Below are 24,025 nucleotides of genomic sequence, written 5' to 3'. Positions count from 1 at the left end.
TCAGTGGAGCTTGCAATAATAGCAATGTTGGTAAGTAGCCACTAGATGGCACTACACACTGCAATTCTGCGGTTGGTGCAATCCGCAATAAAAACAAAATGCCCTGCTGATTTATGGTGTGCCCCAGCATACTTAACCAAAGGAATGTAACCTAACAGGAAGTTGTGGAGGAAACTTTTGTTTCCCAAATCCACCTTCAATAAGTGACATTTACATTATACAGAGCAGGCATTGTCACAAATGCAAAGCAGTTTGTTACTTGATATTCTCCCCTTATGTATCCCTCTGTTGTATTATTCATCTATTTTGCACTTTTTATTATATGATTTTTTTATGGAATCTTTGATTTAGATTAGGATGGCTCTTTTACAATAAATTGTAGACCTAGGCCATAGCAGAGGTTCTCAGCATTCAGTGTTTTTTTCTTTATTTTATAGTAAGTCCCCTCTGACAGGGTTGATCATATAGTAAACATAGCAGCTCAGCTCCACTTGGAGTCCTGGTCTTGATCACCATACAATGGAAGATGGCATGTTCAGAATATTTTTATAAGTAGTATCTGTATTGTCTAGTAGTGCTACATCATGTGACATTCCTTTCATTAAATGTATTAATTATAATGACATTAACTCACAGCTTATTTTGTGTTATTCAAAGTATTTTCATTAAATGTGTTTTTCTGAATATACCATTCTTTCATTTTTGTATTCTTCTTTTCCTTTGGCCTGTCTGTATTCATTGTGCTTTGTACTAAGTCAATTGTTCCACTTCCTAACCGCTAATATGTGACGTCACCGGTGGCAAATGTAACGCAGCCCATAGAACATTTGAGCAAGCACCTGGCAAGAAATGGTTTTCTCTGGTACAATCTAGACTGCAACATAAAACCACCGAGGAGGTTTTTCCCAGGAGAAAGGGTGGACTGATAAAAATGGCTCAGTGCTGGGGAGTAAACTTGTGATTTTTGTTCTTCAATTACTACTTAGGCCTTCCAATCAAATGTTATTTATGTGTCAGTAAATACATTATTGAGTACTTCTTCATGGGACAAATATGGCTGTGGTTTTGTAGTATTATGAGTTCAGAAAAACTCATGAGCAAGGGCTTAGGTAGGTCCTGACCGCAAAACATGGGGTTTATTGCTCGTTAGGAACAGAAGAATCCATTGACTCCTGAGAAGCTGCAGCACAACAGGATTTTGACAAGTCTGTTTTGGAGGTTTAAGGCCAGAAGGAAAGTTATGCCTTGGCCTTTTGTATGCCTTGGTCTCCTCAGCGCATAGTTCAGTAAAGTACAAACCTCAAAACAAAATTTTTGTGGTGAACATTTTTGTCAGTAAATTTGATGGTAGAAGGTTATGTGTTCTGTTCCAGGCCTATGCGCTAAACAGCATGGTTGGATACTCTGGGAGTGTAGTGGTCACAGTCTTCCAGACCCACTAACTGATGGGAAGCCTGAGTGAAATGTGAATGCTGAGTTGGGGATAGGGAGTCCCAATATCAGAATTGTTGTATTCAGTCCAATACCAGTGAAGTTTCACAATACTCCATACTACAGCAAAAACAGAAATCACATTCAGTAGCCTTTTTAATGAAAATTGTGTTATTCAAGTGAACAATATTGTGCCTTTTTCTGAAATTGAAGATGAAATATTTAAATTTGCTGTCACTGTAAGTATTTGTAATAGTTGTATTTTAATCAAGTAGGTACACAACTATCAATTAAGTAAACTAGTATTGACATTCATAAATATCAAAATACAATGCAGGGCTTGAATTTAATGTATGATGTACACTGGGATTCCACCAGTGTAACAGCAAATTGAGGGTATGTTATAATCTGGGGGGATTTCAGCATTGAATTTTTAAAGAATCATATTATGGACTAAATCATTTATCTTGCATGCAAATATTTTAATTTTATTCACTGACATTTTTCTCTCCAGTAACTGAAAAATTCTGCTTAAAATCAATGCTAAAAATTCAAACATTAGTGCATTTCAAGATATGTTTATTTAAACAAACTCTTTAAAGGTGTTTTTTGAAACAACATCCTTTTAAATCTGGTTTGTCAGAAAATCTCTGTTAGGTTTTTAACATTTTCTGTTGCAAGATTAATATTTGCATCATTATCTGGTAGAGTAATATTTAACAAACAAGTTAAAATTTAAATGTCACAAACCTCTGGTGCTTTAATTATCAAAATATCTGCCTTTTTACATAAGTGTTTTAGCTTCAAGGCTTCCTGTGTGAAGTCAAACTTGTCCGTTAATTTTGGAACTCATGTAAAGCACCTTTACTGGTTCCAAATTATCCAATATGAGTGATTAGACTTTGAGGACGTGTAAACAGACAAAGCATTAACAATCAGAAAGTTGATGTTACTTGTAGTCAATTCACTGTAACTGAGAGACTCTCAAAGCACAAGAAATCTGTTTGTGAGCTAACACCATGATTGGAATATAAGTGGCAATTACAAAATCCTTTTGTGGCTTTTTTTTTGCCTTTTTTAAATAATGATAAGGACGATTCTGGCAATCACATGCTGAAATTATTCTTCCTTGAACACAAAGCATTTCCAGCCGTGACTTCAATTTTTATGTTCAAGTTGTGTTCATCATAGAAGGTCTGTTTAACCACTCTTTGATGAATGAAAACTTTGGACGGCGTTTTCCCTTGCCCGGACGCGGGTCACTGGGGCCCCCCTCTGGAGCCAGGCCTGGAGGTGGGGCTCGATGGTGAGCGCCTGGTGGCCGGGCCTGCACCCATGGGGCTCGGCCGGGCACAGCCCGAAGAGGCAACGTGGGTTCCCCTTCCCATGGGCTCACCACCTGTGGGAGGGGCCAAGGAGGTCGGGTGTAGTGTGAGTTGGGTGGTGGCCGAATGCGGGGACCTTGGCGGTCCGATCCTCGGCTGCAGAAGCTGGCTCTTGGGACATGGAATGTCACCTCTCTGAAGGGGAAGGAGCCTGAGCTAGTGCGCGAGGTAGAGAGATTCCGGCTAGATATAGTCGGACTCACCTCGACGCACAGCTTGGACTTTGGAACCAATCTCCTTGAGAGGGGCTGGACTCTCTAACACTCTGGAGTTGCCCCCAGTGATTGGTGCCGAGCGGGTGTGGGTATACTTATTGCCCCCCTACTTGGAGCCTGTTCATTGGGGTTTACCCCGGTAGACGAGAGGGTAGCCTCCCTCCTCCTTCGGGTGGGGGGGACGGGTCCTAACTGTTGTTTGTGTGTATGCACCGAACAGCAGTTCGGAGTACCCACCCTTTTTGGAGTCCCTGGAGGGGTTGCTAGAGGGCATACCTTCTGGGGACTCCCTCGTTCTGCTGGGAGACTTAAATGCTCACGTTTGTAATGACAGTGAGACCTGGAAGGGCGTGATTGGGAGGAATGGCCCCCCCGATCTGAACCAGAGTGGTGTTTTGTTATTGGACTTCTGTGCTTGTCACGGATTGTCCATAACGAACACCATGTTCAAGCATAGGGGTGTTCACGTGTGCACTTGGCACCAGGACACCCTAGGCCTCAGTTCGATGATCGACTTTGTGGTCATGTCGTCGGACTTGCGGCCACATGTCTTGGACACTCGGGTGAAGAGAGGGGCGGAGCTGTCAACTGATCACCACCTGGTGGTGAGTTGGCTTCGATGGTGGGGGAGGATGCCAGTCAGGCCTGGTAGGCCCAAACGTGTTGTGAGGGTCTGCTGGGAACGTTTGGCAGAGCCCCTTGTCAGAAGTAGCTTCAACTCCCACCTCCGGCAGAACTTCAACCACATCCCGAGGGAGGTGGGGGACATTGAGTCCGAATGGGCCATGTTCCGTGCCTCTATTGTTGAGGCGGCTGACCGGAGCTGTGGCCGTAAGGTGGTCGGTGCCTGTCGTGGCGGCAATCCCCGAACCCGTTGGTGGACACCGGTGGTGAGGGATGATGTCAAGCTGAAGAAGGAGTCCTACAGGACCCTTTTGTCCTGTGGGACTCTGGAGGCAGCTGATGGGTAATGGCAGGCCAAGCGGAATGCGGCTATGGTTGTTGCTGAGGCAAAAACTCGGGCGTGGGAGGAGTTTGGGGAGGCCATGGAGGACGACTTTGGAACGGCTTCGAGGAGATTCTGGTCCACCATCCGGCGGCTCAGGAAGGGGAAGCAGTGCAGTGTCAACACTGTATATGGTGGGGATGGTGCACTGCTGACCTCGACTCGGGACGTTGTGGGTCGATGGGGGGAGTACTTCATAATGTTAAGTTTGAAAATATTATGCTTTTGAGGACAAAATAATTTGCCTTGTAAAAACCTGTTTAGACTCAGAGGTGGGCTCCCCCATCTCTGGAACTGATGTCACCGAGGTGGTCAAAAAACTCCTTGGTGGCAGGGCCCCGGGGTTGGATGAGATACGCCCGGAGTTCCTCAAGGCTCTGGATGTTGTAGGGCTGTCTTGGTTGACACGTCTCTGCAACATCGCATGGACATCAGGGACAGTGCCTCTGGATTGGCAGACTGGGGTGGTGGTCCCCCTCTTTAAGAAAGGGGACCGGAGGGTGTGTTCCAACTACAGAGGGATCACACTCCTCAGCCTCCCTGGAAAAGTCCTATTCGGGGGTTCTGGAGAGGAGGGTCCGTCGGATAGTCGAGCCTCGGATTCAGGAGGAACATTGTGGTTTTTGTCCTGGTCGCAGAACAGTGGACCACCAGCTCTACACCCTTAGCAGGGTCCTGGAGGGTGCATGGGAGTTTGCCCAACCAGTCTACATGTGTTTTGTGGACTTGGAAAAGGCATTTGACAGTGTCCCTCGGGGAATCCTGTGGGGGGGTACTCAGAGTATGGGGTACCGGAACCCCTGATAAGGGCTGTTCTGTCCCTGTACGATCTGTGCCAGAGCTTGGTCCGCATTGCCGGCAGTAAGTCGAACCCGTTTCCAGTGAGAGTTGGACTCCGCCAGGGCTGCCCTTTGTCACCAATTCTGTTCATAACTTTTATGGACAGAATTTCTAGGCGCAGCCAGGGCGTTGAGGGGGTCCGGTTTGGTGGACTCAGGATTGGGTCACTGCTTTTTGCAGATGATGTTGTCCTGTTTGCTTCATCAGGCCGTGATCTTCAGCTCTCTCTGGATCGGTTCGCAGCTGAGTGTGAAGCGGCTGGGATGGAAATCGGCACCTCCAAATCCGAGACCATGGTCCTCAGCCGGAAAAGGGTGGAGTGCCCTCTCAGGGTTGGTGGCGATATCCTGCCCCAAGTGGAGGAGTTCAAGTATCTCGGGATCTTGTTCACGAGTGAGGGAAGAATGGAGCGTGAGATCGACAGGCGGATTAGTGCGGCATCTGTAGTAATGCGGGCTCTGCATTAGGTCCGTCGTGGTGAAAAAGGAGCTAAGCCGCAAGGCGAAGCTCTCAATTTACCAGTCGATCTATGTTCGTACCCTCCCCTATGGTCATGAGCTATATGGGTAGTGACCGAAAGAACGAGATCGCGAATACAAGCGGCTGAAATGAGTTTTCTCCGTATGGTGCCTGGGCTTTCCCTTAAAGATAGGGTGAGAAGCTCAGTCATCCGGGAGGGGCTCAGAGTAGAGCTGCTGCTCCTCCGCATCGAGAGGAGTCAGATGAGGTGGCTCGGGCATCTGATCAGGATGCCTCCTGGACGCCTCCCTGGTGAGGTGTTCCGGGCACGTCTAACCGGGAGGAGGCCCAGGGGAAGACCCAGGACACGCTGGAGGGACTGTGTCTCTCGGCTGGCCTGGGAACGCCTTGGAATTCTCCCGGAAGAGCTAGAAGTAGTGGCCGGGGAGAGGGAAGTCTGGGCATCTCTGCTCAAGCTGCTGCCCCTGCGACCCAACCTCGGATAAGCGGAAGAGAATGGATGGATGGATGGATGGAACTTGTGTTGATGCAGCTCTGCATCCTCACCGCTTGGAGACATTTTCATATGTAGTGTGTTTGTTTTTTGTTTTTTTTTCCCCCACTTATTATTGTGCCTTCCTGTGTAATTTAACTACTTGCATGGGGTGTCTGGGGTGAGAAGGAAAGTGCAATATATTTCAGAATTAGAAAGGAAGAGGGCTAAGAGCTTGGCAGGAAATATTAAGAAGTAGGGTAATAACTGTTATCTTGAAAAGGAGAGGCTGTGTCCATAAAGTCTTCCTGGTGAATGGTTTCAACCATCTTCATTAAAGACATTGCCCCTCACTGATCGCCTAGCCATCCCAAGATGCCTAACCCTGGTGGAGGTTAATTCAAAAGGTTGACGTGTGTAGTCCGAAACAACAACCTCCATTTTGCTTTCATGTGTCTTCAGCAAGAACACAGGTACACATAAGTAAGCTTGTTAAGGGGACATTTTTGCAGGAAAAGACTTTTCTTCATATTGAGAAGTATGGACAGATGGAATAAATTATCAGTGAGTGCGGTGAACAGTGGGAAGCTAAGAGGCTTCAAAAATCCATTGGCTGTTAATTTGGAGAAATTATGTGAACATGATTGACCAGCTTTGTTGGGCTGAATTTTCTATTATCGCTTTAATGGTTCAAATGTCCTAAAGTTCTTCCTCCTTATCACTGTACATGGGTAGCAATAATTCTTTGGCAGTAGTCTGGTTCCGACTTTGGCAGTGAAGTCTTGATAGTGTTATGGGGTGAGTGTCCTCCGTGCAGAATGGGTGTGCCTAAATGTGGACAGAGTTAAACATTTAATTCTTCCTGTAATTCGTAAAAGTCACACGTGTCTGTCCTGCCGAGCTCCATGCTAGACAGGAAGGACATGACCTGCATGCAAATGATGAAAATTGCACATTTGTGTCACTTGGCTTTCTCGAGAGTCGCCGTTATTTGAGTCAGATAATCATCCCACAACCCTTATCTTAGCCATAGTGTAACCAGATGTACCATTCCTACAGTCACTATAGCCAGATAGCTGTCAAACCAGCATGCAGAATGGGACGGGATTCCTGTAAATTATGGGTGGGGCTAAATATTTGACTCGGCCCATCTTTAGCCAAGCCCGATTCCACAATCTGCAGCTAGGGTTACATGCATATGGGACTAAACCACTGCTTTTGCAGTGCCATTTGTTGGTTGAGAAGTTGAATGTCCTCCTGCTGATTTTTCAGTGATAATACAGATGATGTGATTAGTGGGGTTGCCTGTACTGTTGTGTGCAGACTACAGTTAAACTCTTACTTGCATGTCCCACCAACAAGCAACACGTCGCCACGCTTCAGCATCATAATAAGCAACAATATAGGCGAAAATATCACTGCATGTTAATTAATGGAAAACACACCCCAGCTTGAAGATCATCCTGGGTGTTTTGTTGTATTTGTTCTTTCCTGCGGAAGTGTCTTGCTGCAGAGAAGGACCAGAATCTCCAGATTTAAAGAGAAAATAGGAAATGGTTTGATACACCCACTTCCTGACTCCCTATTATTCTGTCTAGCTTGAAGTTGACCATCGTAAGTTCCAAGTGTTGGTGGAGAGGTGCAGCTTTTCAGTGTGTCTTTTTTGCCTTCTTTTTCAGGGATGAACTGAGGATGGACCCATTTTGGGAAGCCTTTAAAGGTACAGTAAATTACTCTTTTACTGAACATGGAGTAGCAGGCTGACAGATGTTTGATTCAAATAGTTAATAACCCGACAAGAGCTGGGAGCATGGCCTTCAGCTTTATATGCATCACTGGCAAGAGATCATTCAGTGTCTCACCTCACTTCATTTTATGCCCTCCCATGGTGAGGCTAGCTCTGAACTTGGGGCCTTCAAGTCAGATATGAGCACATATCCAGCTTTACTACAGAAGATCTCCATCTGCCAGCTGGGTTTGTAACAGTGAAGTGTTTCTTGTATAGAAGCTGGCTCTCTCTCATCCTTGGACATGAACAGAACCATTGGATTACACCAATGTACCAAAGCAGTTCTCCTTTTACTGCATTTGCTTCTGACCTGAAGTTCCTGCCTCTGTGTTGTTCGGGTAATTATTGTTCTTTGTACTGATGAGGAGCTGAAGCAGAGGTGGGGAGACCCTCAGTGATTCTGTAAGTATGTTGTGCCGTATTGCTAAATCTCCTAGAAGAGCCACATCACACCATTGGTAGCTGATCTTTAATGTTTAGATAATCAGAATACATTACTAAGTAAAAAGCAAATAAACTCCGTAGGTAAAGCAGAGGAACAGTCCTCTGTGGCCAATCATAGGTGAACATGGTCATGGATCTGTGATTCATATTTTCTGCACCATTCCTCTCAAGGTCTGCCAGTTCCTTGATGTGTTTTTAGTTTATATTGTTACTAAAATTGAAAAGCTTTATACTTATAAACACACATTTCAGTATCCATTAATGGTGTCTCCTCTTACCACAGGGTTGACCCTTTCCTGCTTATCCAAATCCTTTGCTTCAAGAACACACCCATGCCCCGTTCCATCTGACATCCTGGGTTCAGCATTAACCTCTGGAGGAGAAAAAGAAGCATCAGGACTTTTGGACCACAAGGGATCAGCTGAGGACAGGAAGATAGGAGAAAAAAGTGGTGCATCAGGTTTCTTTGCTGTAATCCGCAGTCTGGAGTTGGACTGTGTGTGTTATGGACTTGGCAGCTTCTCCAGCTCTCACTCGTCTCTTTACCAGCTAGCTTTGCTGTTGCTGATACTGGACCTTCTGCAGGTGAGCACATTTAGGACGGGTTGGATAATGGAGGGATACTTTGTGCAAGATTATTGTTTTTCATGGTTTAAAGCTCTTCCAGCCATTGTGTTTATTTCTTAGATCCCTACACAGCGATGCTTCATATATGATCCCATGTTTTCACCTGAGGACATCAGCATTCTAGAGGGCTACAGAATGAATGTTTTGCCAGAAAATGAGGTAAGAAGACCTCCATTGTCTAAACCATGCTGTCACTGCATGTCAGCTTACCTGTTAATGGGTCTATTTTTTGTATACATTTGGCATTTAATGGTAGCCGTTTTCACAGTCCATGGCTTTTCATCCATTTGATTTTTATTTTTTATTCTGTCTGTTTTATGTTTTTACAGGAAGGGAAGCGTTTGGCAACGAGGCCAACTCTGTTTTATTTAATGCACTGCGGAAAGGCACTCTACAACAACCTGCTGTGGAGAAACTGGAGTGCCAGTAGCCTCTCCAATATGGCTGTCATTGGAAACAGTTTCCAAGGCATTAAGGAGAGGTGAGTGCATTTATTTAGTTTTATGAAGAATGCACTCATCTAATCTGTGAAAAAGCAATGTTGATGTAGAAGAGGCAACACATTAACTTATTTCCATGCACTTTGGTCTTGGAGGTGACATTAGTTTGTGTACAAAACTAAAATACTTGTATTGTGTACAAAACAGCTGATGCAGAGGCTTTTCTTAGTGTGTGTGTGTGTGTGTGTGTGTGACCTTACAAAGATGGCCTCCTTGATGAACATTGAACATGTATTTCTGTACCATCTATGTTACTTCATGTATTTCAGCTTTTAAGAGTAGCCCTTAAAACAATTTTTATACCAGCTTTACTGATGTTGAGTCCAATGTGCTGTCAGTTAACTGCTAGGCACATTTGTGATTCTTTATACAATATTAGATTTTTGTCAACATTGTGGCATTTTGGCACACTAAATGCCGTAACAGACACTGTGTGACATAAAGTGTATGCCTACACATAGTGTGCAAACCGAAAGCACAGTCTGCGTAGTCAGAACTATAAATAGTGTTTTTAATATAGAACCTTACACAAATATGACACTTGTTTTCATCCTTTTTACAATGTTTGAATTGCCTGGGAGAGTGACTGTTTCAGGGTTGCACAGTGAGTTGGTGGAGGAGATGAAAGACACCTTTGTGGTTCACATACAGAGTGATACCTTAGCCTTAGCGGCTAGCCAAAGGCTATGCTCCTCTCGGCTGGTCAAGCACTTGAGTTGTTGACCCAGACCTGACAAACAAGCCTTTCTGTGCTTTTATTATTATCCTGAAAGCGTCTAGATAAATATTCAGTTTGGTGTCAGGCAGACACCAAAAGCATTCAGCATGGAGATGGGTTCTGCATCTCTGTACGTAGCTCTCGTGTCCATGGTGTTGACCTGCATACTGGGCTTAAACTCGGGCCACAAGGTCTCATTTTCTTCTTTTGATTTGCTCTACTAGAAAACTTTGTATGCACCTTTAGTTTTTGTAAATTGTCTCCTGGGCCTTTGCCATCATACACAATATTAATAAGTTATGCAACACTGCAGTTGCACAGTTTCCAACAGGTTTAACCAGAATACAACAATTAATAGCTGCTTAGAGTTGTAACTTCCAGAGAATTCTGGTTGTGATGTGTTTTTTCATCCTTATAAACTTGTGAACTCAATTAAACTGAAGTGAGAGTTTACTAAAAATAGCACCTTTCCAGAGCCATAAGAGTAGGATTTTTGAATTAGCAGGTGTACTTGAGAAGAAGTTTTGAAGCACTAACATAGCTGAGTTTGTTCAAATGCTTTAAATTTTGCCTAATGATGGTATGAAGGTGGCCCTTTGATGGTTTTAAGCCCCCAATTCTCCACAGGACTGCTTTGGTCTACTAAGGCTGGCCAATTATGAGTTCATCTCCAGTAAGACCCCACCTCTTGCCTTATTTAGTATTGAGGGATTGGAAGGGGACTGCTAATATCCTGTAGCCCCACTATGGCCCAAACAAAAGTCTGGCATACCATCATGGCCATTGAGTCCATAGCGAAACTGTGGCCTTGGCATTTTTGTTTTGATTTATATTGGCATTCCAATTTTCCCATAGGAAAGCGTCATCTTCATCTCCCCTTTGCTTTTTAGGCTGCCGTCAAGAATTCTGATGAGGGACTACAAGTGCATCTTTGATGTATCCTTTGCTGTTGAGAGACACAATTTCCTAAACACACACACATTTCCATTGAAGGTCAGGTTTGTTTTTTCTTGTGAGTTGGATGGGGCCTTTTTTTGTCCTTCATTAACAATAACGTGCTTTGAAATCTCACCTGGTGTAGGGTGCTTACTCAATGGTGGTCAGCTATGTGCTTATGTCAGAGTGGCACAATGGCTGTGGAGCACTGAAAGTATTAGTGTGCCGAAAGCTCATCAGTTAGGTTATTGCTGACCTGGCATGTGTATTTACAATGTCATGAATGGTTTATGAAACTGAGTCTTGCTTTTGGGAACATCAGTTACAAGTCTCATCATGTGGATGTTGTATCTAATGTCTTCTATTCAAACTGTGAACTTAACAATACTGGACCTTAAAATTTCCCAGTTAAGTGGATATTTGACATGTTCATACCATTTGACATCCAGCGCAAGTGGACATAAATTCTGTTAGTAATGCTGTAGTTCTCCTTAATGCTATGGTCTTAGATTCTCTCAGTTGTAGATGAAGCCCTAGTCTCTGTGACTCCTCGATACCAGGAGGTCTTTAATGACACTGCCTTCCATTGGTTCCCGCTGGAGAGGCTTCAGTCTCTGCCACAAGATCTCTGGGATTCTCAGCTGCAGCCAGACTATGAAGGTGAGAAGGACCTTGAGATAATTCTTGCAGGGAGATGAGAACTCATTAATTTCTATACAGGTACACCAAAAAAGTTTGTCTGGGCGTTTTGTCTCAATGTCAGGATGAAGGTACAGAAATTTGCTCCTTCCATGGTGAAATAAAATAAGCAAATGTTTCAGATAGAGAACACATGGACCCCTCACAGATTATAGAAATGTGGAAAGCAGACCAAAGATTTAACACCATGTGAGCCAGAATAATGTGTGGCAAGTCATATGACCCAACTCTAATGCTCTCCGTTTTATTTTTCAGTGTCATTTTAATACAAAAGCTGTCAAAGTGTAAAGATGTAACTTTTGCAAAACTTTTTAAATTAAAAGAATTCCACTTTTGCTGTTTTTCTTTTTTACTGCAGTTTATCACTTAGGTGAGGAATTTAATGCGTCACCTACACCATTTCATCCACTTTTATATTCTTTACAGTCACCCTTTGTTCCAATAATATGCTTTTTCACATAGTTGTGCAGCTAACAGGAATATAGTAATTGGTCAATTCTGCTAATGTTGTTAAATTTACAAGTCTGCAATTGTTTATTTCTATGATGGATGATAGATTTGTACCCCATGTGTTGTTTTCCGTATTTCCGTATTGGAGTGCTTGCTCATTATGGGCTTTTCTCGCAAGGTTCCACATAGGCTCTTGTGATTCTTATATAGGTCTATAAACACGGCAGTGGTTTGTTTTTATATACAGACAGCAAAACCAGTATATACATTCAGCATCCCTGACTATATGCTTTAAGAAATCTGTTAAAGATACGGGTGAGGGTGAGGGTGGGGTTGGGTAGCATTACTATGTGGCAGCTCAATTTCAGCCTGAGGCAGTTTTACATGCTGCTTTACATATTTTCCCTGTGTTGTCTTTGAGATCCTTCCAAAGTCCCAACAAATGCTGTTTGACCAAAAGGCGACTTTAAACTGAATTGGTCACTGTGCTGGGGTGGACACCAGGCTACCTACCCCCAGGTCCAATCCACACTGGACTGCTGCCTTCTACAAATGGTAAGGATTGGCTTCTGATTATTATAAACAAGAAGAATGAGCAGCTTAAAATAATTCATGGATTGAGAAACAGTGTAATGGGTATTGTCTCTCATACGATCAGTTCAGACAGCTATGCATACCAGCTGTCGGTTTTTTTTTTTTTTTTTTTTTCTTTTTTGACCTCAAGTAGAAATAAACAGCTTTGGAGTGTTTTAGAAAACCAGTGTATATGGAGCAACAACACACATGAACCAAGCTACGATTTTATCAGAGGTGTCCGGCGCTGCTGCTGCAGCAGCTCTTTCCACTATGAATAAAACTGTGCTATCAGTACCTCCTAATGAAACTGAGATGGATGCATCAGATCAACAGGTAAGATCCATTCATTCAGCAGATTATATAGGCAGTACAGTGCACATTAAAGGCTGTCAGTTTGCACTGCAGCAGAAGCAAGTGACCCCCTCGCTGTAGTTGGCTCATGTCTGCTCCATTGCCATAAAACTTGCAGGATATAAGAAAAGAGAAAGTCCACTGAAGAGCTGTTTAGTGAAATTGTGGGGCAGGGGGAAGGAAAACGGTACAACAGTTGTTTGTTGGGTAGCTTTATTTCATTCCAGCTATTTAGATATATACAATAGTATTGTCAGGGTAGAAACATTTGTATACATACTACTGGTGTAGGTCACAATCCTAATGCTAGTAACACAAGCAGGCTTTCCATCAGCAAACTAGAAAACTTAAACCTTAGATGGCAGTAAGCTACAAAAAGATTTGATCATTGTTTCTACTTCAAGATGTTTGCCAGGGCAGCCTTGCTTAAAAGTATTCAAGGGATTGGGTTTAATTTAAAGGAAAGCAGCTGAGCCGCACAGTGTTAAATGTGAACTTAACTGATAAGATCAAGACATTTCTTAAGGTGTTTCCGTCTCTTTCTAACTAGGCTGCTGTGATGCCAGTGCTTTCTTAACAGAAAACGTTTGTTGTGTCAGGGCTTCATCCTGATTAGAGTGGAAGGCTGGATCAGAGCTTGTGCTCATTTGTTACTACCACAAATCTGAACATCAAATAAGATGGTGGGTCGATTGCCTCTTTTTCAAGTTGTTACTCTTCTGAGTAGCTCCTCACGTACGTTTGTTGATTTTTCTTTTGTCACATTATTCTATAGTTTCACTCCCTTCAATTCCATCTGCCCTAATAAATTTTCATTGGGGGGTCTGCCAACTCCTATACATGTCGTCTACAACGGATTCTGTTCTCAAATTTCTCTCTTTGGCAACGCCTTCAATGCACATTTCAGTGTCAACAGTCTTCTTGCTGCTTACTCCCTTTGATTCCTCTTCCTTAACATTTCTGTCCTCCACTTCTGTCCGCCCTCCCTGTCCATCCAGCATCAGTTCTACATTTCCAGACTGTGCTGCACTTTTAGATTCACCCTCTTTGAAATTGTTTTTTTCAACATCTCCCTTTATTTCTTGAACACCACTGCTAGCATCATTTTCTTCCATAACTTCCAGTCTACCGTTCCAATTTTCTTTTGTCTGTTCTAATCCCTTCACCTCTGGATCATATTTCCTACACTCTTCTGGTAAAACGGTGTTAGCATTTACTGGTGTATTTTCACTTGACACTTCTGGTTCGTCCTCATGGAGATGCCCATCACGGTCTTGCCCTGTTTCTTGCCATCCACCTTCTTTGAGAGTATTTTTTGATTTCTCCTTTCTTTCAAAAGGTCCACCCAACTCTCTAGGATCCTTAAAATCACTTCCTTGCTCTCCTTTTGTAGTTTGCAACACATCTTCTTTGGGATTCTGATCCTCAATTACTTGAACCTCTTCAGGTCTGCCCTCATTCTGACCAGCCACTCCCGGTCCTACCTTGTTAGGGTTTCCTCCTCGTCTTGTGACGCTTTCAGGGCTTTCCATTTTGGGATCTCTTTTTTCTCTGTTTTGTATGTCTAGTGCTAAAACTGTTACAGAATCAGTGCTACCATTTTCTCTTGGCTCTTTTATTTCATTGCCTTCAAAGGAATCCTTATCTTGTTCTTCCTTTCCATTAGACATATCTTTGGAATCTACTTCCCTGGCCCTCCTCTTGTCTACGTCCTGCTGTTCTTTAGCATGTCCTGCAACTATCACTACCTTCGCATTTTGACATGTTCCCAATTCCTTTTTGACAGCACCTTCCAAATTTTCATTTACACCCTGGGCTTTGTTTCTGTTGTAATGTGCTACTTTAATTCCTGTACTTTCTGTTTTACAGATTTTGGAATTCAATACATTATCTATTCCATGCTCTCCTGGTCTAGTCTTGTCATGGTTGTGTTTTACATTGTTTTCAATTTCTTTTATTCCATCCGCTTTTTGATTCATTTTACTGCTGTTTGGAGTTTCCCTAGGGAAGCTATCTATTGAATCTTCTCTCCTGTCCTCTCCCAAATTTTCGGATTCATAGGCTATGATGTTTCTCTTTTTGTCCTCGCCTATATCTATAGGCCTGGATTTTCCCACTTTCCTACTTTCATCTAGAATTTCCTTACTTATACATACTTCCTCAACCTCTCCCGGTTTTTCAGGGTTGCTTTTACTATTTTCAGCACAACTACACTTTTCTGTCTTTTCAAGCACACAGCTCCCATGATCTCTTGTACAATTGCCTTGCTTTTCAGACTTGTCCTGTTTAAAATTTTCTCCGTCTCCCTTGTTGACTTCTTCAAGCCCATGTTCTGAACCAGTGATTCCTTTATCTGTCCAAATGACCTGCAATTCTTGATCTGGCTTGTTGTCCCTAGTACTCTGCTTTACTTCTTCATGAAGGTCTGAGATTGATTCAGTTTCCTTTGCATTTTGTAGGTTTACATGAGCCTGTTTGGTTTTGCTGTTGAGGAAGTTTAACATTTTAACTTGGCTTAGCAGATAAATAGAGGATACTTAATCAATGATTATTATTCACTTACATATCTGTGACATAAAGCAAGCCATTGATTAATCCAAGTTGTTCCAGTTTGGATTCCGTAATGGGCATTGCCATCTGAAATACAGGAAAATAGGGCATGTTGTTATTCCACTGCCTTTCCCGAGTCCATTTCCAAATCTCTTCATACTTTTGAATAGCCAGCTCTATGGCAAGTGGCCACTTGGTACACATGCTTTGTGCTTAAGTGCTTAGCCCTTGTCCGCACTAGTGGTGCAGAAAAATGTGCATTAAACAGAAAGGCAAGTACCAGAATAATGTGTGTGTATGTCGGATAGAGAAACTAAAATTTAATATGGTTTTAAGTAAGGCATAACTTTGGAGTTGGATACACTGGCATAAGGAGACTGGGGGGGAAAAGTAACCCTGCTGCCACCTTTCAAAACAGCTAATAACCCAAAAGGTATCCATTCCCATCACTCAGTCCAAGTGTGCCTCGCATGACTAGCCTTTGTTTCAGTGGCTGCTTGAGTTCAGGTTGATTGGAGGAAAAACTTGGAACCAACTTTCACCTGTCGTGGGTGTCCTTATTAAAGAGGCAGTTTGTGTCAGTCAGAGAAAAACTGAACCACAACAACCGAAGCAAGAGTCCTTCCTCTCCACCACCCCATCATCTTCAAACCTCTGTGAGGTACCTGGAGTTCATCTGGCAAGATTGGCTATCCAGGTCAGTTTTTTTGTTTGTTTTTGGTGCATCCTTAGTAATAGATTATGTAGACAATACTAATTATTGGTGTTTCTCAATTAATATTTTAAATGAGTGGCTTTATCTTGTAACAGGTGCAGTATTTTAAAAAATGATTATTATTATAGATGCTTTAAAAATCTGCAGACCTTCACCTGTACGGGAGGAATGTTGATGCAGGAGCCATTTCTGTTGATCTGGTCATAAGACCGCTGCAGAAGAACAGCCTGCTCGGTGGCAAAGTGTAGAAAGTCAGAACTCGCCTTGGTCCGCTCATGGCCATTTCCAAGCTTCAGAAAACAAAGGGAATTTATAGAAATAGCAGCACACACACACGCTACATATGAATAATCAAGCATGTGACAAGGCAAAGCCACAGTTTTTTGCAAATATTTTCTAAATTTCTCAGCAGTAAAAAGTGCAGGTCTCTTATTTCTTGTCACAGTTCCTGGGCCTTTCTTTACTTCTCTTTATTCTTAACTGTGCTGTAGTTCTAGCCACCTATTTCATTTTGCTCTAAAGACACTTTCTCTTACCTTTGAGAGTTACATCAGCTTCTACTTACTAATATTAATTTCTCTGTTTCGTTAAAAAAAAACTCCTTTCATTGGATCGGTTGCCATGGTAATTAAAATCAGTTTTTCTATTTCACAATGTACGTAAATTTCTATGTCTCACTTAAACATCCCTCTATACAGAATCCTAAATTCTTTTATTTCTGTGAAATACAGCACAGTGTCTCTGACATTATACATCTATTTCCTCTTCCCTTGTTCTCCACGTCTTTTCTGTTTGTTTCATTCCCAGACCATTATCTCCAGGAGTAGGGACTCACTTCCACTTTTGAACTGATAGTTTTTTCTTTGCTTATTCACATAAGGTTCTCCTTACCTGCTCCTGGTAGATGTTGTATGCTTCACGTTCATGGGTTACTGCACTGCGAAAGTCCCCCTTATTATAGCAGGCTTGTGCAAGCAAGTGGTAACTAAGAGAGAGAGAGAGAGAGAGGGAGGTTGGGAGCCGCACCCACCACACGACAGACCACCTGGATTGGGACCCGCTTGCAGGTTAACGTCATACCCATGAAGTGGCAATTGCAGGTTAAGGGCCCAATTGAGTAGAGTCACTTCAGGCATTTTATGGGATTTGAACCTGCAATCTTCCGATTGCTGACACAGATGCCTAACCTCAGAGCCACCACTCCTCCCTATTGTAACTATAAGAACTTAGTAAAAGTAACATTGGGCATATTGTCCACTTTAAAAGTATTCTCAAAATTTCTGGCTTGAAATGAGTTGTGTGTGTGTGTGTGTTGCTTCTTTTGCTTCCATCAGCAGTTCCAGATGGAAACTCCTCTTAGTAACTAGAAACAAGCTTTGCAGTTACCTTAAGGCTGTGAGCAGAGTCTTTGAGCCATGGAATTTCTTGTTGATGATAAGAGCATTTTGCAGGAAGCGAATGGCCATCTCTGTCTGTTGTGTCCCCTGGACTACTAGTCCAATATTGCTCTACAGGAAAAGAAAAAGTATGCTCTGTCATTTATTACTGATTGAGAACTGAAAGAATTGGGACAATGTTGACAAAGAGCAAGATGGCAGCATCCAGGCAAAAGTGCTGGATAAAGCCAAAATATTCCACAAGGAAACCCTCCTGTCCAAATCAAATCTGTTTTGAGGTTAGCCTTATGTTGTATTAATAAACTTAACAGTCTGTGGGATCTTCTAGGTGTTAACCAAATGAATACAACCAGGTTCCTTTATGCAAATGTTGTAGATGATTATTCACTTAACATAGTACAAAGAATTTGTACATAAAATTAGAAGTATAAGTATGGAATTTAAATATACAAACTTTTTTCATTTTGCCTGTAAGAGAAGAATGTTGAGGAAAACCATTATACCCTCCGCCATGAGCAGTGCTCAGCTTGTTTGCTATGAATCTGACTATATTCTGAGTGTGAGCACTGTATTTGTTCACAATATCCAGCAAGGCAGTAAGCATGGTTTCCTAAGACACTAAAGGACAGACAGCCCAGAAAAAGCAAGAGGAGCCCGACTCTCTGCAGATTGAGTGAGATAGAGACAGAAAAGTGAAGGATAGAGAAACCTGGAACTGTAAGAGAAAGCAAGAGAGTGTGATCTTTGTAAAAGCCTGAGATGAGAAGATACAGGTAGATCAAGCAATGAGCGATCCAGAATCAATTCTTTATACGAGTGATGAGAATGAACTCCCTTTAATTAGTCTGTCAAAACCAGGGCTCTTTACAATTTGCTTGGTCACACCACTAGAATGTTGTCCTAGGCAATTCACAAATCCTGTCACTGTAGACACCATTATACCATCAAAGTTGTTTTTTTTATAATTACATTACAACATTGAAGTCAAATACAGACCGTGAAAATAACATAAATTATTTTTTGACAACCTATGTGTATTTATGTACAACATTATAGTACTGTATGTTTGATTGGCTTTGGTTAAGTATAAAGACTTGCAATGTTTTACACAAGTGATTACCTACCTTGGGAAATGCTGTGATAATTTATCATTTGCAATGTCAGGTAGTACCCACCATTTTTGCCCAGGATGTGGAAACTACAGTTCTAGTTCTTCTTCTTCTTATTCACAATTTTACATCGGATGCCCTTCCTGACGGAACCCTCCCCATTTATCTGGGCTTGGGACTGGCACGAAGAAACACACTGGTTTGTACATCCCCTGTGGCTAACTACAGTCTGGCCACAAATTGTCTGTTTTCAAAGTGCTCCTGTATCTACTGTCCTTTATAAATGATACAGCTGGTAAAGAAAAAAAAATAAAATCCTTCTAGGGTTACTTGCATCTATGATGGCAGTGAAGGGATGGTCCTCTCCGTGAACAAGAAGCAGAAGGTACCGTGCTCGGCCCAGCAGTCGCAGTGCTGCTGCTCCAGCTCCATCTGCATAGCAGTACAGGGCCAGGTAGACCTGCCAGGGGTAAAGGTGAGTGCCCAAAGACGTTGAAGACAAAAAAAAAAAACACGTTCAAGTCCTACTTGCTTATGTACTATGTGTATGCATATAAAATACCATTTTGATCAGTTTTACATTTTTAATTATTTAAAAAACAGACCCTCAGAGTTCATTAAGATTCTTTTTCCTGACAGCATTCTGAAAACTTGAGTGTTTGAGCAACAACGAGAGCGGACTCACGTATTCATTGATAGTGTTGTGATGATCGAAGCCCCAGGCTCGCTCACTGATGATGACAGCTTTCTTCTGCATGATCACCGCCTGTAGGGCACACAATGGTTACCTATAATACGTTCATGTAGCTTAATAACCTTGGACAGTCTAGTGTTAAGTTTGATAGATTATTAATCCCAAGGGGAAATTCACAGATGAGCTTCTATTAGGACGTGTTTATCTTGGCCTTTATTGTAATATCAAATACAAGATTTTGAAAATGCCAGTAGTGTTAAGGCAGGGTGTTTCTGTCAAAATGTTGATAAAAGATGATTGATGACTTGATGGCCCCGCCCCTTTCCTCTGATTGGTGGGTTTAAATGATGTGCCCGACCCCCTCTCCTGTGATTGGTGAATTCCAACCTGCCCCCTCCTTAATCCCACCCCCTCCACCTGATTGGTCGGGGTTTGTGTCAAGGGCAGTTTGATGGGTGTTGATCCCACCCAGAGTCCACCTTAATCCCACCCCCAACCGCATGATTGGTTCAGGGTTTGTGTCAAGAGCAGTTTGATGGATGTTGCCTCTGCATTGCCCCCGGTCTGTCAACACCTGTTTGGTGGCTGGCACCCCACTCCCTGCCCCTTCTCCTGAGGCCTTTTATATCAAAAGAACGACCGTGCCATGATCCCGAGGCCTGATCGACATGTCCAGACACGTTCCTGCTCATACCCAGCCGGCCAGGTCTCCCTTATAGCCGCCCCTGCGTCTATGTATTATTTTAATACCAGTAAACCTGCGATTCTGGAAAGAATCGCAAATCCAAGAATGGCAATCACTTTCTGTTCCCTCCGCTATTTGGAGGGAAGTAAAGTCATGGAGGGTGGGTGCATCTTGGGAGAGTCTTCATTTAATTAAATAAATATATTTGTACTAAAGCAGTTTCTTTTTGGAGCCGTGACGTGTTTCAGAAGCGCGTTGTAGGCGCCTGCGTTCATTGTTTATATCCATGTGGTTTTGTTTTTCTATGGCTGTGTCGTTAGTCAGAAGTCGTTTGCTGACGGCGGCGGATTTGCGTGCTGATGTGACCATGGTGGCGGATCTGGGCATGGAGGGCTACATTACTAAACTAAGGTGGTATATGCGGTGGTGTGGGCGGTCGCGTTCGGGCAGCTGTACAACCTGGCGTGCACGCTTTACCTCCTGTTTAGTTTACAGGTCGTATCCATACGGGCTCGTTTTTGTATTTCAAATCATTGAGCTCTTTCTTTTTGGAGCCGTGACTTCTTTGCTTCTGGTGTCTCTTAAGTGCATTGTAGGAGCCTTCGTTTATTGTTCTTAACCATGCGGTCACGTTTTTGTTTTTCTGTGGCTGTGTCGTTAGGTTGAAGTTGTTTACGGTTAGGAATCATAATTCAACTTGCTTTTAATACTGAATTACCGTTATGTGATTCAAATACGCCACACTGACTGCTGGTACAGTGGATTAGAGCAAATTTAGTTTACAGGTTGTGTTGTTTGGGCGCCACCTACTGACTCTGGGAAGCCGCTGGGTTTGACTCTGGGGCGCTGTGCGCATGCGCATCGGTGCGTCCTGCGTCCATGCATATAATTATACAACTGTGGTTTAGTAATATAGATTATCTATCTAACCTTTGCTTTATAATTTGTAAAAAAAAAAAAAAAAAAAAAGCCTTTTCTATCAAAACTGCTTTTAATTGCTCTCTGTAAATCCACAGTTTGAACGAAACAGCCTTCACCTCTCACAGAAAGGTAAGCTGGCAGGCGCTGTGCGCTCATGGCTCAGTGTGAAGAGAGAGAGAGAGAGCAGGCACGGTCCTGTAGCTTGAATCTGGCAGGCCCTGTGTGTGCCCACCCCCAAAACCCCCCCTTTTAAATCACTAAAAAAAATCTATCTAAACAAACCCTTTTCTATCAAATCCACCACATTTTAAATAATCAAGTACATTTATTTATGTATTTTCAGCTGAGCTAAGGATCCACATTGCGGAAGCATTTCGCTTAACTTTCTAAAGGTGAGAGTTGTACCCAGACACACAGAGTGAACGGCACACATGAATAACAAGCTACCAGAAGTGGGGATTGAACCCACGTGGGCATTTGCCCATTGGGTCTTAAGTACATCACCTTAACCACTCGGCTATTCTGGTGGTAGAAAAAGCCGTTTTAAGCAGTCTTCGCCACTCTGTGAAAAACTGCGTTCATTCAGCACCTTCATAAACTGGTGGAGACTCCTCTTCCGACGTGGAAGTCCAGAAGGGTCGACCCTTACTTCAGCTGTGTGCCCTGTTCAAACATTATGTGAAATACTCTATGTAAGATTAGCGTTTCTTTAGCTGATACGCGTACTTGGACAGCTGACACAAGAACAGTTTCTTACCGGTCTTTAACATAAGTTCATATCTTCCTTTTGTAAATGTAAAGCGGTCTTAAAATGGATCCAAAAGGGCCCACATTTGCTAAAAGAAAATCACTCTCCTTATTGTAAATTCTGCTTTCAAAAAATCCCTGCTCTTCTTTTTGGTGTATATATAACTAAGCGTTCAGACCGGACCGTTACACAGCTTGCCATTAATACTGAAAGATGACTCAGAATCTCGTCGAAAGACAAAACGGTGCGTCTTCAATATCTTATTCGATCAATGTTTTCTATTTATTTATTTTTCATGGAAAGGACTAAATGAAATAATTATTGTTAATACAATCTATTCTTCCTTTGAGTCCCTGCAGTCAAGATCACAGTACAACATATTTATTGATTTTTATAAGTGCCAAACAAGTATGCTTTAAAAAACGTATTGCTGAATCCTTAAATTTTATACTTAGGGCAATATTTCCAAGTTGATTCTCCGATTTATTACTCGGAAACCGGTAAGTCCCTTTTTAAAAAAAATTTATATCTGTTTAAAAGGAGAGGGGCTGGTTATTTATAATCCAAAATGACCATAGGTTATTGTTTAATTATTTTGCTCAGTACCATTTCTCTGTGTGTAGGTGTGTGAGAGCGCTCATGTGTATAATATAAGTTGTAGCATTTTATACAGTACCTCTATCTATCTATGTGTATGATGATTAATGTACAAATGTAATGTTCATATTACTGAAGCAAGCAATATTAGTTTTTTCTGTTACCGAAACGGGCATTCCAATCAATAAAGTTTTTGTCTCGGCGTCTGAAAATTCAGCCAGGGCCTCTCCTTTGAGAATAGTCGGGAGTGGTTTAAAAGCGCAGGCATTTTGTTTTCTAGACGACAACTCTTTACAATCTGAAACAACTTCTCAAAGGGTTTCCCCTGACCTGTCCAATCACAGCAAGTGTCATTTTAGGTTTCAGTTTATCGAATAAACAAAATCTGACGTTAACTGAGAAAGTCAAACTTTTATTTCCAGATTCCAGTCCACCAGGTGTTTTAACGCAAGTGCTGGACGGTTCAGAAAATCTATCAATCTACCAAAACTGGCAGAACGTACAGCCCACGCAATCACTGCCACCGTCTGAGAGCAGCCTTCAGCATTCTCCTCTACCCTCTGAGTTCAGCCTTCGTTCAAGTCTCCTGCATTCTCCTCCGCTATCACTGACGCCCTCTGATTGCAGTCGCCGTTCAGCCCTCCTGCAATCCCCTTTGCCATCAATGCCTCACTCCGACTACGGGCCTCGGCCTAGAATTAGTTATTGTACTGCCGAAGGGAATATCTGGGTGAATGAGTGGAGCCGCCAAGAAAGACTGGAGCGGGCACAGGTGGCTGCGGACCTCCACCGGTTACTGGTTCAAATTGTAGAATCAGAGTCTCCTATGTACATTTCCAGACCCAAATTGAGGTTATATATGATACAAATGTATGCTTTTTACGTGACCCAAGATTAAACGATAGATTTTATATTCCTTTTTTCATTAATATAACATTGGTTGCAAATTGTTATATTCTGTGTTCATAACTAAAACCTTTTATTACATTTAGGTCATGCCTGAAAACAGGTATGGCGACAGCAGCACCGACCGTGATCGTGAACAGCCTGGAGGGGCTAAAGGTAGGAAAAGACCGTCCGGTGAAAACCTGAGACTATTAAAAGAGATGTCTGATAACCTTGAATATTCTATAAAGCCCCCTAAAATCCCCGCACCGTCACGATCGTCTCAAATTTTTCAAGCACCATCCCCAGTTTTGCAACCGATCAACAATTTTGACATCAGTAATGCTCCAGGTTCTAAATTATGATGAAATATCCATCCTAATCGTTCTGCTGGAGCTAATGAGGAAAGCCTATTCTGAAGACAGAACGTCTTCAGATCCTGGGCCTTTACAACAACCTAGCGCCCTAGACACGATTGTAGAATCTCCACAACCTTCTATCTTGTGTACAAGTAGGTCCCTACTTCAACACTTACCTGCCAATGACTTGACTACGTTGAATGGTCCAGTAATACAGCCTTCTACCTCAGGTACAAGTGAGGCTCGTCTTCAACACTCGCCTGTTGATGACTTAGCAGCGTCGGATAATTCAGTCTTACATCCTCAGACTGGAGCCGGAGTAACTAGTCTGGCCGGGGCAAGCTTGAGTGTCGATGCTAACTCTGCACAGCCATCTACCTCGCATACGGCGAATTCTTTGTCTCAAGAGCTGTCAGTAAGCTCTCTGCAGCCCTCTACCCCTAGAT

The 24,025-nt window shown here is 42.6% G+C and overlaps 2 protein-coding genes across 3 annotated transcripts in view; one reads left to right on the top strand and one right to left on the bottom strand.

Annotated features, from left to right (window-relative positions):
• Window positions 1-11,841, top strand: part of srrd (SRR1 domain containing) — a 43,843-nt gene extending 32,002 nt beyond the window's left edge. For both annotated transcript variants that reach the window (XM_028824728.2, XM_028824731.2), the window contains 6 exons: window positions 7,509-7,549; window positions 8,346-8,647; window positions 8,750-8,848; window positions 9,019-9,170; window positions 10,798-10,843; window positions 11,353-11,841. In XM_028824728.2, coding sequence (XP_028680561.1) covers window positions 7,509-7,549; window positions 8,346-8,647; window positions 8,750-8,848; window positions 9,019-9,170; window positions 10,798-10,843; window positions 11,353-11,541 — 829 coding nt within the window. In that variant the 3' untranslated portion in view covers window positions 11,542-11,841. The remainder of the gene's footprint in view (window positions 1-7,508; window positions 7,550-8,345; window positions 8,648-8,749; window positions 8,849-9,018; window positions 9,171-10,797; window positions 10,844-11,352) is intronic.
• Window positions 11,842-13,038: 1,197 nt separating this feature from the next.
• LOC114669085 (clustered mitochondria protein homolog) overlaps window positions 13,039-24,025 on the bottom strand; it is a 28,718-nt gene continuing 17,731 nt past the window's right edge. Inside the window, exons 20-27 of the mRNA XM_051921370.1 lie at window positions 19,376-19,456; window positions 18,981-19,150; window positions 18,085-18,199; window positions 17,571-17,692; window positions 17,076-17,169; window positions 16,340-16,474; window positions 15,483-15,556; window positions 13,039-15,403 (exon numbers count right to left, since the gene is read on the bottom strand). Coding sequence (XP_051777330.1) covers window positions 13,732-15,403; window positions 15,483-15,556; window positions 16,340-16,474; window positions 17,076-17,169; window positions 17,571-17,692; window positions 18,085-18,199; window positions 18,981-19,150; window positions 19,376-19,456 — 2,463 coding nt within the window. The 3' untranslated portion in view covers window positions 13,039-13,731. The remainder of the gene's footprint in view (window positions 15,404-15,482; window positions 15,557-16,339; window positions 16,475-17,075; window positions 17,170-17,570; window positions 17,693-18,084; window positions 18,200-18,980; window positions 19,151-19,375; window positions 19,457-24,025) is intronic.

This window comes from Erpetoichthys calabaricus, chromosome 18 (genome assembly GCF_900747795.2).
Source record: "Erpetoichthys calabaricus chromosome 18, fErpCal1.3, whole genome shotgun sequence".
In the NCBI taxonomy this organism is placed as follows: domain Eukaryota; kingdom Metazoa; phylum Chordata; class Cladistia; order Polypteriformes; family Polypteridae; genus Erpetoichthys; species Erpetoichthys calabaricus.
Note: the sequence above shows the minus strand (reverse complement) of the source record. Positions and strands in the feature narration are given on the sequence as shown.